The 12,763-nt window shown below is 38.7% G+C and overlaps 1 protein-coding gene across 3 annotated transcripts in view; it reads right to left on the bottom strand.

Annotated features, from left to right (window-relative positions):
- The window catches only part of VPS39 (VPS39 subunit of HOPS complex), a 46,274-nt gene that overhangs the window by 21,509 nt on the left and 12,002 nt on the right, over window positions 1-12,763 (bottom strand). For 2 of the 3 annotated variants that reach the window (XM_030318420.1, XM_030318421.2), the window contains exons 4-10: window positions 12,696-12,738; window positions 11,424-11,518; window positions 10,138-10,236; window positions 9,652-9,744; window positions 7,510-7,693; window positions 4,286-4,406; window positions 4,055-4,175 (exon numbers count right to left, since the gene is read on the bottom strand). In XM_030318420.1, the coding sequence (XP_030174280.1) occupies window positions 4,055-4,175; window positions 4,286-4,406; window positions 7,510-7,693; window positions 9,652-9,744; window positions 10,138-10,236; window positions 11,424-11,518; window positions 12,696-12,738 (756 nt within the window). The remainder of the gene's footprint in view (window positions 1-4,054; window positions 4,176-4,285; window positions 4,407-7,509; window positions 7,694-9,651; window positions 9,745-10,137; window positions 10,237-11,423; window positions 11,519-12,695; window positions 12,739-12,763) is intronic. The other variant, XM_030318422.1, reaches the window with a different exon arrangement.

Here is a 12,763-nt window from a genome sequence, read left to right as displayed (position 1 = left end):
CTTACATTGCTTCCCTATCTTGGCTACTGTAAATAATGCAATAAACACAGGGGTCCATGTATCTTTTAGAATCAGTGTTTTTGTGTTCTTTGAGTAAATTCCAGTAGTTGAATTACTGGATCATATGACAGTTCTATTTTTAATTTTTTGAGGAAACTTCATACTGTTTTCCACAGTAGCTATACCAATTTGCATTCCCACAACAGTGCATGAAGGCTCCAGTTTTTCTCCACATCCTCACCAACACTTGTTGTTTCTTATGTTGTTGATTTTAGCCATTCTGACAGGTATGATGTATCATCTCATTGTGGTTTTAATTTGCATTTCCCTGATGAGGAGTGATGTTGAGCATCTTTTCAAATGTCTGCTGGCCATCTGTATGGCTTCTCTGGAGAATGTCTGTTCATGCTTTCTGCCCATTTTTAAACTGGATTATTTTTTGGGTGTTGAGTTATATCAGTTCTTTATATATTTTGGATACTAATCCTTTATCAGGTATGTCATTTGCAAGTATCTTCTTTCATTTAGTAGGTTGTCTTTTAGTTTTGTTGACTGTTTCCTTTGCTGTGCAGAAGCTTTTTATTTTGATGTAGTCCCAATAGTTTGTTTTTGCTTGTTTCCCTTGCCTAAGGAGACATATCTAGAAAAATGTTGCTATGATCAATTTCAGAGAAATTACTGCCTGTGTTCTTCTAGGATTTTTACAATTTCAGGTCTCACATTTAGGTCTTTAATCCATTTTGACCTTATTTTTTGTGAATAGTGTAAGAAAGGGGTCCAGTTTCAATCTTTTGCATGCTGTTGCCTAGTTTTTCCACCACCATTTTTTGAAGAGATTGTTTTTTACCCATTGTATATTCTTGCCTCTTTTGTTGAAGAGTAATTGACTATATAATCATGGGTTTATTTCTGGGCTCTCTATTCTGTGTCTGTTTTCTGTGTATTATAGTGCTTTTGTTAATACAGCTTTGTAGCATATCTTGAAATCTAGGATTGTGATACCTCCAGTTTCATTTCTTCCTCTTTTTCAAAATTGCTTTGGCTATTTAGGGTCTTTTGTGGTTCCATACAAATTTTAGAATTGTTTGTTCTAGTTCTGTGGAAAATGCTATTGGTATTTTTATAGAGATTGCATTAAGTCTATAGATTACTTTGGATAGAATGGACATTTTAACAATATTTGTTCTTCCAGTTAATGAGTATGGAATATCTTTCCATTTGTTTGTGTCACTGTCAATTTCTTTCATCAGTGTTTTACAGTTTTCAGAGTACAGACTTTTCACCTCCTTGGTTAAGTTTATTCCTAGGTATTTTATTATTTTTGGTGCAATTGTAAATGGGATTGTTTTCTTAATTTCTCTTTCCTCTATTTCATTATTAGTGTAGAAATGCAACAGATTTCTGTAGATTGATTTTGCATCCTGAAACTTTACTGAGTTCATTTATCAATTCAAGCAGTTTCTTGGTGGAATCTTTTGGGTTTTCTATATACAGTATCACGTCATCTGTAAACAGTGATACTTTTACTTCTTCCATACTGATTTGGATGCCTTTATTTCTTTTTGTTGTCTGACTTCTATGGCTGGGACTTCCAGTACTATGTTGAACAAAGCAGTGAGAGTGGACAACCTCACCTTGTTCCTGACCTTAGGGAAAAGGCTCTCAGTTTTTTTCTCCATTAAGGATGACATTAGCTATGGGTTCTTCATATATGATATTGAGGTACAGTCCCTCTAAACCTATTCTGTTGAGAGTTTTTTATGAATGGATACTGTACTTTGGCAAACGCTTTTTCTGTGTCTACTCAAATGATCATATGGTTCTTTATCCTTTCTCTTGATGTGACATAACACATTGATTAATTTGCAAATATTCAACCACCCTTGCAACCAAGGAAGAAATCCCACTTGATTGTGGTGAATGATTTTTAAAGTACCGTTGGATTCAGTTAGCTGGTATTTTGAGAATTTTTGCATCTGTGTTCATCAGGGATATTGGCCTGTAGTTCTCTCTCTCTCTCTCTTTTTTTTTTTTTTTTGTAGTGTCTTTATCTGGTTGTGGTATCAGGGTAATGGCCTCATAGAATGGATTTGGAAGGTTTCCCTCCTTTTCTGTTTTTTTCAAATAGTTTGAGAAGAATATGTATTAACTCTTCTCTAAATGTTTGGTAGAATTCACCTGTGAAGCCATCTGGTCCTAGACTTTTGTTTTTTGGGAGGTTTTTTGTTTGTTTGTTTGTTTTTTAATTTTAGAGAGAGAGTGTGCAAGCAAGTAAGGGAGAGGGGCAGAGTGGGAGAAAGAGGGAGAGAAAAAGGAAATCCTAAGCAGGCTCCACACTCAGCATGGAGCCTGGGGCACGGCTAATCCCACAACCCTGGGATCATGACCTGAGCCGAAATCAAGTGTTGGACACGCAACCAACTGAGCCACTCAGGCACCCCGGGAAGTTTTTTGATTACTAATTCAATTTCACTGCTGACAATCAGTCTGTTCAAATTTTCTATTTCTTCTTGATTCAGTCTTGGGAGGTTATATGTTTCTAGGAATTTATCCATTTTTTTTATTTGTCCAATTTGTTGGCATATAATTTTTCATAATTTTCTTATAATCCTTCGCATTTCTGTGTTGTCAATTGTTAATTCTCCTCTTCCTTATTTCACTTATTGGAGTCCTCTCTTTGGCTAATGGTTTATCAATTTTGATGATCTTTTCAAAGAACCAGCTCCTAGTTTCATTGATTTGTTTTACTGTTTTTTAGTTTCTATTTCATTTATTTCTGCTCTAATCTTTATTATTTCCTTCCTACTACTGGTTTGGGATTTTGTTTGTTCTTTTTCTAACTCCTTTATGTGTAAAGTTAGATTGTTTATTTGAGATTTTTCAACAAGAAACACATTTTTAACGGGCGTGATAAATACAAATTTAGGGTAATGGCTATGTCTCGAGGGAAGGTAGAGGGATGGGATGGGGAGGAACATATAGGTTATATAAGTTATTTTTCTTGGGTAAGATGGTGGATTCATGGGTATTATTTTAAAAATGAAAATAAAATAACGGAGGGCAATGCATAGGTGGCAAAAAAAAAAAATTAGTAAGATGTTAAATTAAATGCCCTAAGAAAGAAACAATCTTTATGGGATATGAAACATGTCTAACTATTAAGACTGGATTTTTGTTTTAAATCCAGAACATGTATATCCAAGATGAATGTTACTTTTCAAAAGTATCTACCACATGTGACTACAAACATAAATTCCAAAACATGCAACCACTGCTTTCCTTTCAGAAAGAACTGACAAGATACTCTAAAAAGTAAGCTTTTAAAATATTATCTTCATAAAAATCTCTTTTACTAAATTAATTTAATGAGTAGGATCGGAATAATCTTTGGTTGTTTCCTAAACTCAAATCCACTCTCTACAGACAATAATCGCCACTGGGGATGTTTAAAAGAATAAGACAAATCTCAGAGATCAGTCTCCAAAAGTTGGCAATGAGAGAAACACCAAAATAAGAGCATGGTTACTACTTGGCTATGAACCTCGGCTATGAACAATATCCCATGGAAACATTCAAGGACAATGGCAGCCATAAAGAGTGCAGCCTTCTCAAATGCAGCAACATGAGGTGGTTTCAGAATACCTGAAGAAGGCCTGCCTATCCAAACACAGGGGAACTACTGTTGAAAGGGATTTTGAGTGGCCCTCCAGTTGTTGCATTTAACCAGACTGCGGTCTTACATTTATAACTGTTACTTTAATACCTGCACTGTCTTTAATTTTTCAAGGCTGTAACGTATCTATTAAATTATTTTATTGTCTTATTAATTCTAGGAGATATTTGGCATTCTTCTCCATTTTACAGATAAGCAAACTGAAAATGTGAAATTATTTAGAGTTTATGGCAGCATCAGATCCCAAATCCAAGTCTCCTAACTTTCAGCTCTGTGCTTATTCTACCAGTCTAAACCAAATATAAACATCTAAACCAAAAAAACCTGCCTTGAACAACGAGAAGGGCAGACTCAGATCCATATCTCAGAAACAATACTTACTGCAAGCTGTAGAGCCAGTTCAAACTGCTTGTCCTGGAGAAGCTGTTGGATTTGGGTTGCCATGGGGACAGGAATGAGTCTCCAAACAAAATGATTGCTGGCCACATAGATAATATTTGATCTGGGGGCAGGAATAAGAGTATCAGCAAAAGGGCACAGGCTTTATGATGACATAGGTGATTTTAAAGCTTTGCAATATGGCAGCTACAGTAAAAAAAAGAAATTCCTTACCCTCCCGAGGTAATGAAGCGGGGCCTTTGCAATTCAATACTCTGGACCAGAAGCCTCGGTTCGAATGTTCGGATCTCCACATATCGAGGCAAAACTGCAATGATGTAGGGAGGCTGGTGCTCTAAACAAGAAAGAACACCTTGAATTGCAGATCTGGTCTATGAACTGCTTCAGCTTCCCATTTCTAAGCTGCACTTAAACAGGATCTCCCAATAGTCCACTAGTCAAATACCAAGTCAGGATCCTACACTGTGATATCCAAAGGGAAAAAATGTTTTGTCCAAGTGATGCTAAGAGAAATCTCTTGCACAAGAAGGATGCATCCAGCTTCGCTGACAGTGACCTGATCCCACTCCTACCATCTCCTCCAAAGGACTGGGTGAAAGCTTCACCTGCTCCCTTTCTCACCAGTCACAAAATTAAGCCAGAGAAAGGTCAGTGGCAGCTGCCCCTAACAATGCATCAGAGGGAGAATAAGGTTACATGACCTCTTCTTTCATTCTCTTAGGAAGGGCAGGAGGAAGGTAACTTCTTTTTTCCCTAAAATGAGGCTAACAAAAGAATTCCACATTTCTGGCCAAAGTTATTTCTGCTTAAGATTTTCACAGGGAAAAGATGCACACTCCACCTGATGCTTAATGGTTACAGAGGAGGCAGCTGGATGGCATTCTCAGGGTAGCAGTTTTCTACCACTGATGTGAGGTATCTAGAAAGTAGAGGAGTGGTTGCCAAGGGCTGAGGGAGAGAGAAATGGGTTGTTACTTAATAGATATGGAGTTTTAGTTTCGCAAGATGAAAATATTCTGAAATCTGTTGCATGACCATATGAATATATGTAATGACTGAACTGTATGCTTAAAAATGGTTAAGGTGATAGATTTTATGTTATTTTTTATCACAAAACTGAAAATTTTTTAAATGTAAAAAAAAATAGTAAGAAATGAACCACTAGATGGCATCATTATCAAAAAGAAATGTAACCTCAAAGAATGTATTTGTAGTTTCTTAGTCTGGCTAACTTCCTATGAATTTATTTTCCTCATTTATTTTCTGATAAAAAGTTTTTCATATTATGTTTGCAATTTACACTCTAAATACAGTAAAAAATTTACAGCCAGAAGGGACTTCTATCACTTTGAACACCATCACTGTTATTAGGCTGGTATTTTTCATCTTACAAAAAAAAATGAAGTAAAATAAATGTGGTTTTGTGTTGGATTTTTTACTTTTTTTTTTTTTTGCTGGCCTCCTTTTTAAAAGCTAGTACAATTCCCTTTGGTGTTAATTTGTATACATTTGTAAAATTTCTCTCCTTTAATCTGGTCTAATTTAATGAAAAAGGTAATCTATAATAGAAGCACTCTTATCATTGCCCACTCTCCTCAACTCTTTGACGATAGAGATGGTCTATATCTGTTTGTATCTTCAAAACTTGGCAGAGTGCCTGGTATACAGCATATATATAACAAATTGCCAACAATGACAGTGATTCACCTATTCAGCAAGCATTTCCTAAAAGGCTATGTTTCAGGCCCTACTCAAAGTGGATCAAGACATGAGTCCAGGGTTCACAGGGCTCCTACATGAGCACAGAAGACAGCTCAACTGTATCCAGTGAGACAGTGTGGGTACCATGACAGGGAAAGCTGAAAGAGCTTTGGAAGCAACAAGGGGAAGTGACTAATTCTGCCTGCGCATCAGAGAAGACTTCACAGGGGGAAGTGCCACTGAATAGGGCCTTGTCATGTGAGCTGGACAGGGCCAGGCAGAGAAGAAATCAAGAGACAACAGCACGTGTGATGATCACTCAGTGAGGGGGGGTTCCACGATGACTGGAGCCTGGGTGAAGTGGTAAAGTTGAGAGCAGAAATATAAATGAAGTTTAAAATGCACACCATCTAAGGAGTTTAGTCTTCCTCTGTCCGGTGGTGATTCTCCCACCCTATCTAGAAAGAATGCCCTCTCCCCACCTCAGTATGTTAAGGCACAGAACTGTTTCTGAGAAACACTGCCAAAGGCAATGGGCGCTAACAAAGGAACTCATACTAGGGAATCAGAAACATCCTTCAAGCGTATTACACACATCTTCATCAGTTCTCCCACAGCTCCTCTTCTGAAGGGAAAACAAGGGCCGCCTAGAATACCACACGAAGCTTCTCGTGCAGCTCTGAGCCCCTCAAACTTGTTAATATACATAATCTCAGGCCTTATAAAATATTGTCCTTTTGATTTATCTTCCTTCTGAACCGTTCATCTCTAACCACTACCAAAATACCCTAGAACCTGATGCTTTCATCCAAACATTTACCATTTAGGAATCTACTGCTCTGTGAGACCTTTGCACGGGCCTCTAACCGGCACTATCCTTATTCCTCCCCAATTTGAGCCACCTGTTTTAGCCAGGGCAGTCTCCCTGCCTGGTCCAGTCCAATCGTACCTATGTAATGAAACTTCTTCCTGACAAGTTGAACAATGAACTTCCCCTTTCTCAACTACTGAATCTCAGCTCATCCAATTTAACCGCTCCAATGGTGCCTTATTTTATCTCTTTATCCAAGATGGAATCTTTACCTCCCCAGCTAGAGTCTTTAAAGATGGCATGTCTGTACGCCCCCCTCCACAGTGGTAACTATTTTTAAAATGCTCACTGTTCTGACTGAAAATGAATTGCTGCAAGGGTGGTCACATGCTTCCAGGCAATGCCACTGCTGAGAGCCTGAGGCAGGTGTAGGAGCAGAAACCCTTAACATGGAGGGCAGAGAGTGACATCTAAATGCAATGTGCACCTCCAAGTTACAAAAGCAGAAGCAATAACCACCACATCAAAAACACTTCAATACTGAGTTGCATGTATTACAGGAATAAATAAGGAATTACCACTAATTTCCAAATGTAATCTATCTGGCAGAGGACACAATAAAACCATTAAAAAGAAGGTATAACAAAAAGGACTAAGAAGTAAAAATATACAGCAGTAGACAATCACTTCCTAAAACACACAACTCTGCTCATATCTTTCCCCGCAGGGGCAAAACCCAGCTTCCTACAAAAACCAGAATATCCCATTTTTATGATCTTACAAACTTGTCTACTTATAGGAAGGGGAACTGAGAGTAAATGACACTGTAACCACAGTATGCTGAAGCTATGAAAGGGATTCCATTCTGTGAGGATGGCGCACAACCCCAGCCCACGGTGGGAAACAGCAGCTATGGTGGTCTCACCCATGGCTACTGGTATGTCTGTCCAGTTCAAGGCACATTTCTGTGTGCATATCCCCTCCTCATTGAGCACCACGGTGAGATCATCCTGACCCACAGCCACTTTTCCATCTGCCAGAGGTGCAACTAACGGCTCCAGCTGTTTTCCTGTTGGAAAGAGCTCTTTGATGGACCCCTTTCCATCCACCTATAGGAAGACACAAATTGAATCAACCAGCGTTCTCTCGAAAGAGGCATGAACATGGCCTGAAAAACCCAAATATAACTCCAAGTCTACAGAAGCCAATAATATTCCTTGCTTGGCATAAGGAAATATTATAGAGTTTGTTATGACAAATTTTGTCATCACAATGACAGAACCAGTTCTCTTTTTCTCTAACACAGAGGCACAAGCATCTGGCCTGGCAACTAACAATGTCAAGTGCTGGCGAGGATGCAGAGTGAGTGGGACTCTCACTCGCTGCTGGTGAGAATGCAAAATGGTACAGCCATTTTGTTTGTTGGCTTCTTATAAAGTTAAATAGACACTTACCATACAACCCAGTAATCCCATTCCTTCGGTATTTGCTCAAGAGAAGTAAAAACTTATGTTTACATGAAAACCTGTATGCAAATGTTTATAGCAGCCTTATTCATAGTGGCGAAAAATTGGAAACAACGTTGTCCTTCAACTGATGAATGAATAAACAAACTATAGTACATCCATACCATGGAATACTACTCAGCCATGAGGAATAAAATGACACGCACAACAATACAAATGGATGTCAAACGCATAATGCCGAGTGAAAGAAGCCATATTCAAAAGGCTACATACGGTAGGATTCCATTTATATGACATTCTGGAAAAGGCAAAACTATAAGAGATGAAGAACAGGTCAGTGATTACTAGAGGCTGGGGCATAGGAGGAGGGGTTGACTTCAGAGGGGCAGCATGATGGCATTTTTTGGGTGATGGAGCTGCTCTGAATCTTGATTATGGTGGTGGCTACACAACTCAAGGCATCTGTTAAAACTCAGAACTATACATCAAAAAGAATGAATTTTACTGTATGTATATAAATGAAGAATTTTTTAATAGCTTGGGTCTAAACCAAGATTTCCCACCCTCAAGACTGTACCCTTGAGAAGATGATGCCAGAATTCAAGACAGTCAGAGGGAGCCCGCTCCAGCTTCAGGCTCTGTATCCCTACTCCTCATGGACTTCTTTTGGCACCTATATGCCTCACTGTTATTCTGCTAATCAGTCATCTGGAGAGCAGTGACTCCTCTATGAGTTTGCAACTCTGATGCTGATAAAATGAGGACACTCTAACAACGTAAATGTGGAACAGATATATTAACTAGATAAATAATGAAGAGCTAACATGGTGGGGAGTGGGGAAGTGGGGAGAAGTGAAGATGGAGAGAAAGACTTCTAGAATTGCCAAGTCTGGAATATGAGAGGGGTATAAAGCTCAGAAGTTTAGGTTATGCTATGAAATGAATGGTATATCAACCATTTCTACATACAGTGTGACTACTGGAGGAAAAAAAAAACAATGTCGTGGATATTGATACCACTTAGGAGAAGGAAAAAAAGTTGTAAAACAATGTGTATGACATCTCTGTAAATAGGCAGAAGTTCATATACCCAAAGATTAACAGTAACTATCTCTGAGTCAACAGATTATGGATGATTTATATTTCCTTTATTTTCCTTATCTATATTTCCTTATTTTTTTATAATAAACACATGTGGCTTTCAAAATTTAAAAAAAGAAAGTAAAAATAATTTAAAAAATAAATATACAAAAAGATTTTAGGCAACAGGAAACTCAAGTCTTAAAAATGCTTAATACTAAAGTTAGTTTCTAATTCTTGAGGATTGAAGCCTTAAGATGGCAGTCTATGACAATGCTGTTGGACAGAGGCAAGCAGCCCTTATGATCTGTTCCAATAATTAGATACAAGATATGGATAATTCATGACGCTGCCTAGCTTCAGACATCTGGAGATGCTGAGAAGCATAAAATATAACCAAATATACAAACACAAGCCCTGTTATGCCCAAACGCTACTTAAGGCAGTCTCTTGGCCTGTAGTTCAGACGTGCATAATCATGTCCCCCAGGCAAACTAATACATGCAAAATAATAAGTTTACCCTTATTAGGTAGTAGTCTCTCTTGAAACCCACACAGATAGAATTTTCACACCATGCCATGGACTTGGGCACATCTGGTACACTAAAGTCCCCCTGAGGAAAGAGAGCAAGAGTTCAAATGGAAAGATGTTAAAAGAAACCATGATCTTCCTGTTATTCCACGCCCACTCTGCAAAATGAACCTCACCCTCATCTAAACACAATTCTGTAAACACAAGGCTAGGAAATCATCTGTGATAAAAATTTAAGTCACCCATGAACTGGATGACTAGATGCCTTTGGAAAAGGTGAAAACCCACTCTGAAATAAACCCATGTGTATAAACACTGCTTCTGAAGGCCAGGAGACTCTTGATGAGTGAGCATGAAGAGGCTCTCAGGTACTTATGGCAGAGCCTTCACCTGGAGAGAACTCCAAGACTGAGGCCCTGACCTTCAGTATCACTGAACAGGAGTCTTTCAAGCGGTGAATCAACATGGACTTTACCTGCAATTCGTGAAATTCCCTGTCCTTCCAGAAATAGAGCTGCAGCTTCTTTTTCACTGCCACACACATCCGCAACACCTCCTCACCAGTCTCTGTGTGCTGGGAAGAGACACCCAGAGCAAATGAGGATGTGTATACGATGGCTCCACGACTGGGTGACCACTAAATGAAAGACTGCCTACCTTGAAATGGCTACGAATCTGAAAATCCCCTGTAATACAAAGTTACCCTACCAGACAAGCTGGGTGGAAGAACACCATTTTTCTAAAATGTACTTAGAAACACAGGCTGAGGAGCACTTCCTCCCTGAGGGCTGCCAGTCAAAGGTCCCAACCCCAGCACATCTCTTAAACATTCATAATTCACACGGAAAATCCCAGGGCAGGCCTCCACCTATGCAAACGCTTCCTCTTTTTTTCTTAAATGTTTCTCACTCATGGATGTCAATATCTGCTGGTCAGGGATCAGCATGTGTCAGTGGCACTTTTAATCCTTAAAGGAACAGGGGAAAAGAAAATGTCTAAACATAAAACAAAGCAGTGTCAATGTAGACCACAAATACTAAAAAGCGATCAAGCTGAGTAGAGGGGTAAGGCAGATTTTGAATAATGTAAGGAGGATAAATTTGCAAAAATTAGGAGAAATGTCTTTCCTGAATAACAAAAAACACCCTCAAGACAAAGAAGACAATAATATGTTCAGAACAAGGTCAATATAATGTCCTATAGTTATGCCCATGATACTGATGGTACAGTTAAGTCTGGATTTTCCCCATAATGGTTTGTCCATGGCAAATGCTTTTTTTTTTTTTTTTAATGTTGATTCATTTTTGAGAGACAGAGACACAGTGCAAGTGGGGGAGGGGCAGAGAGAGAGAGAGAGAGAGAGAGACACAGAATCCGAAGTAGGCTCCAGGCTCTGAGCTGTCAGCACAGAATCCGATGTGGGGCCTGAACTCACGAACTGCAAGATCATGACCTGAGCTGAAGTCGGACCTTAACCCACTGAGCCACCCAGATGCCCCTCCATGGCCAATGCTTTTATCCTGAGTTCATTGCCTCCTCTGGTGCTCTAATCAGCACACACACAGGGAACCCAAATGTTTCACCTTCAGACCACATACAAAGGGGAAAATTTCTCTAATACAATCCAAAATCAAACATTTTCTTTGGATCTCTGCTGGGTTTGGATATCCATGTTATTCTTCCCATCTGATGGTAGGAATAATATAGGAAAGAATGTATTTATCAAAATACAATGTCAAAATTCATCTTGCCTAAACTTACCTCAAGGTCACATGTGAACAGTGATGCTCCCTTTGCCTTTGAAACCGTAGTGATTTGTTGAAATGTCAACAGGTCATGGACATAAATGTTATTTTCTGTTTGGAAGGAAGTATAATAACCCTATAAATTATCATAATTCTCCACACACATGAATAACTAACAAATAGATGAACCAAAGTGAATGTTGGTTGAAGATGTATCTTTCAGTTTCACTAACAATGAGTTATTCCTATCTATTATCAGAATTACACTCCAAAATGTTTAAGAGGTCACTTCTGTTCCTTTAAATTTGGGCTGGCTTGTGTAAGAGAGCTCTTTCACTAGCAAAGCCCTCTTATACTCGGTCTTCCTCAAGTCTGGAAATTTGTGATGCAATATTTGTACAAGAATTGGCTTTCAAAGCTACTTCCATTAGGAGGCCTCAATAAAAGAAAGGAAATCCTCTGTGGACTTTGTACGATCCCATGATGAGGAATTCTTTTCTAGCTGCAAGCAAAATAATTTCACTCAGGCCTCCTATCTAGTTTTACTCATTAAGACATAGTTACTTTAAATGTTCCTGTCTAAACCTAGAAGCTAAGTTTAAAATTATTCTACCATTTGGGCCCTGGGCTGAACAGTACAAACGTGAGGCAAGTTTCTAGTTCTTTGTTGCCAATAAAAGGCCTCACTGGCTGCCTTCAATTGAATCTATGGCTTTTCAAACAAGGCTTGAATAGTCTGGCCTTGATCTGTCTCTCCCCTATCTCTTGCCACTGTGTCACTCTTCACCACACATCCTAAGTCTGGTCAGACTGCAGGACCTCTGCTTAAAATGCTCTGCCTTCTTCTCCCTTCCTATCAAAATCCTAATCATCCACTAGATGATGCTGTCACTCCCATTACTAATATCCACATTTTTTATAAATTTCCATTGTAACTTATCACACTGAATCATGATTATTTTCTGTCATTTCAGTCTTCACAATCAGAACATAAACTCAAAGACAGAAACTATGTCTCTTTCAATGTGGTATCCCCAATGCCTAGGGCAGGGCTCAATAAATATCTGCTCAATATCAATAAATATCTGTGACTGAATGAATGAACAGCACTCCTTGGAGAACAGAGCTCAAGTTTATGAGAGATGCTGTTGTCTTTAATACTCGTGTACCCTGCTGTGTTTGGTGTGGTACAGGTCAGTTTCACTGACTCTCAAATTAACCATGAAAGAGTCAGGTCACAGTTTTTATTTTTTGACACATGAAATATAACTACAACCCCTTTTCTTACCTAATAAGCTGACCAGAATCTTAAACTGGGAAACCACATGGATCTGGAAAAGAACAAATCATTAGACT

The sequence above is a fragment of the Lynx canadensis genome, chromosome B3, assembly GCF_007474595.2.
Source record: "Lynx canadensis isolate LIC74 chromosome B3, mLynCan4.pri.v2, whole genome shotgun sequence".
NCBI lineage: Eukaryota > Metazoa > Chordata > Mammalia > Carnivora > Felidae > Lynx > Lynx canadensis.
Note: the sequence above shows the minus strand (reverse complement) of the source record. Positions and strands in the feature narration are given on the sequence as shown.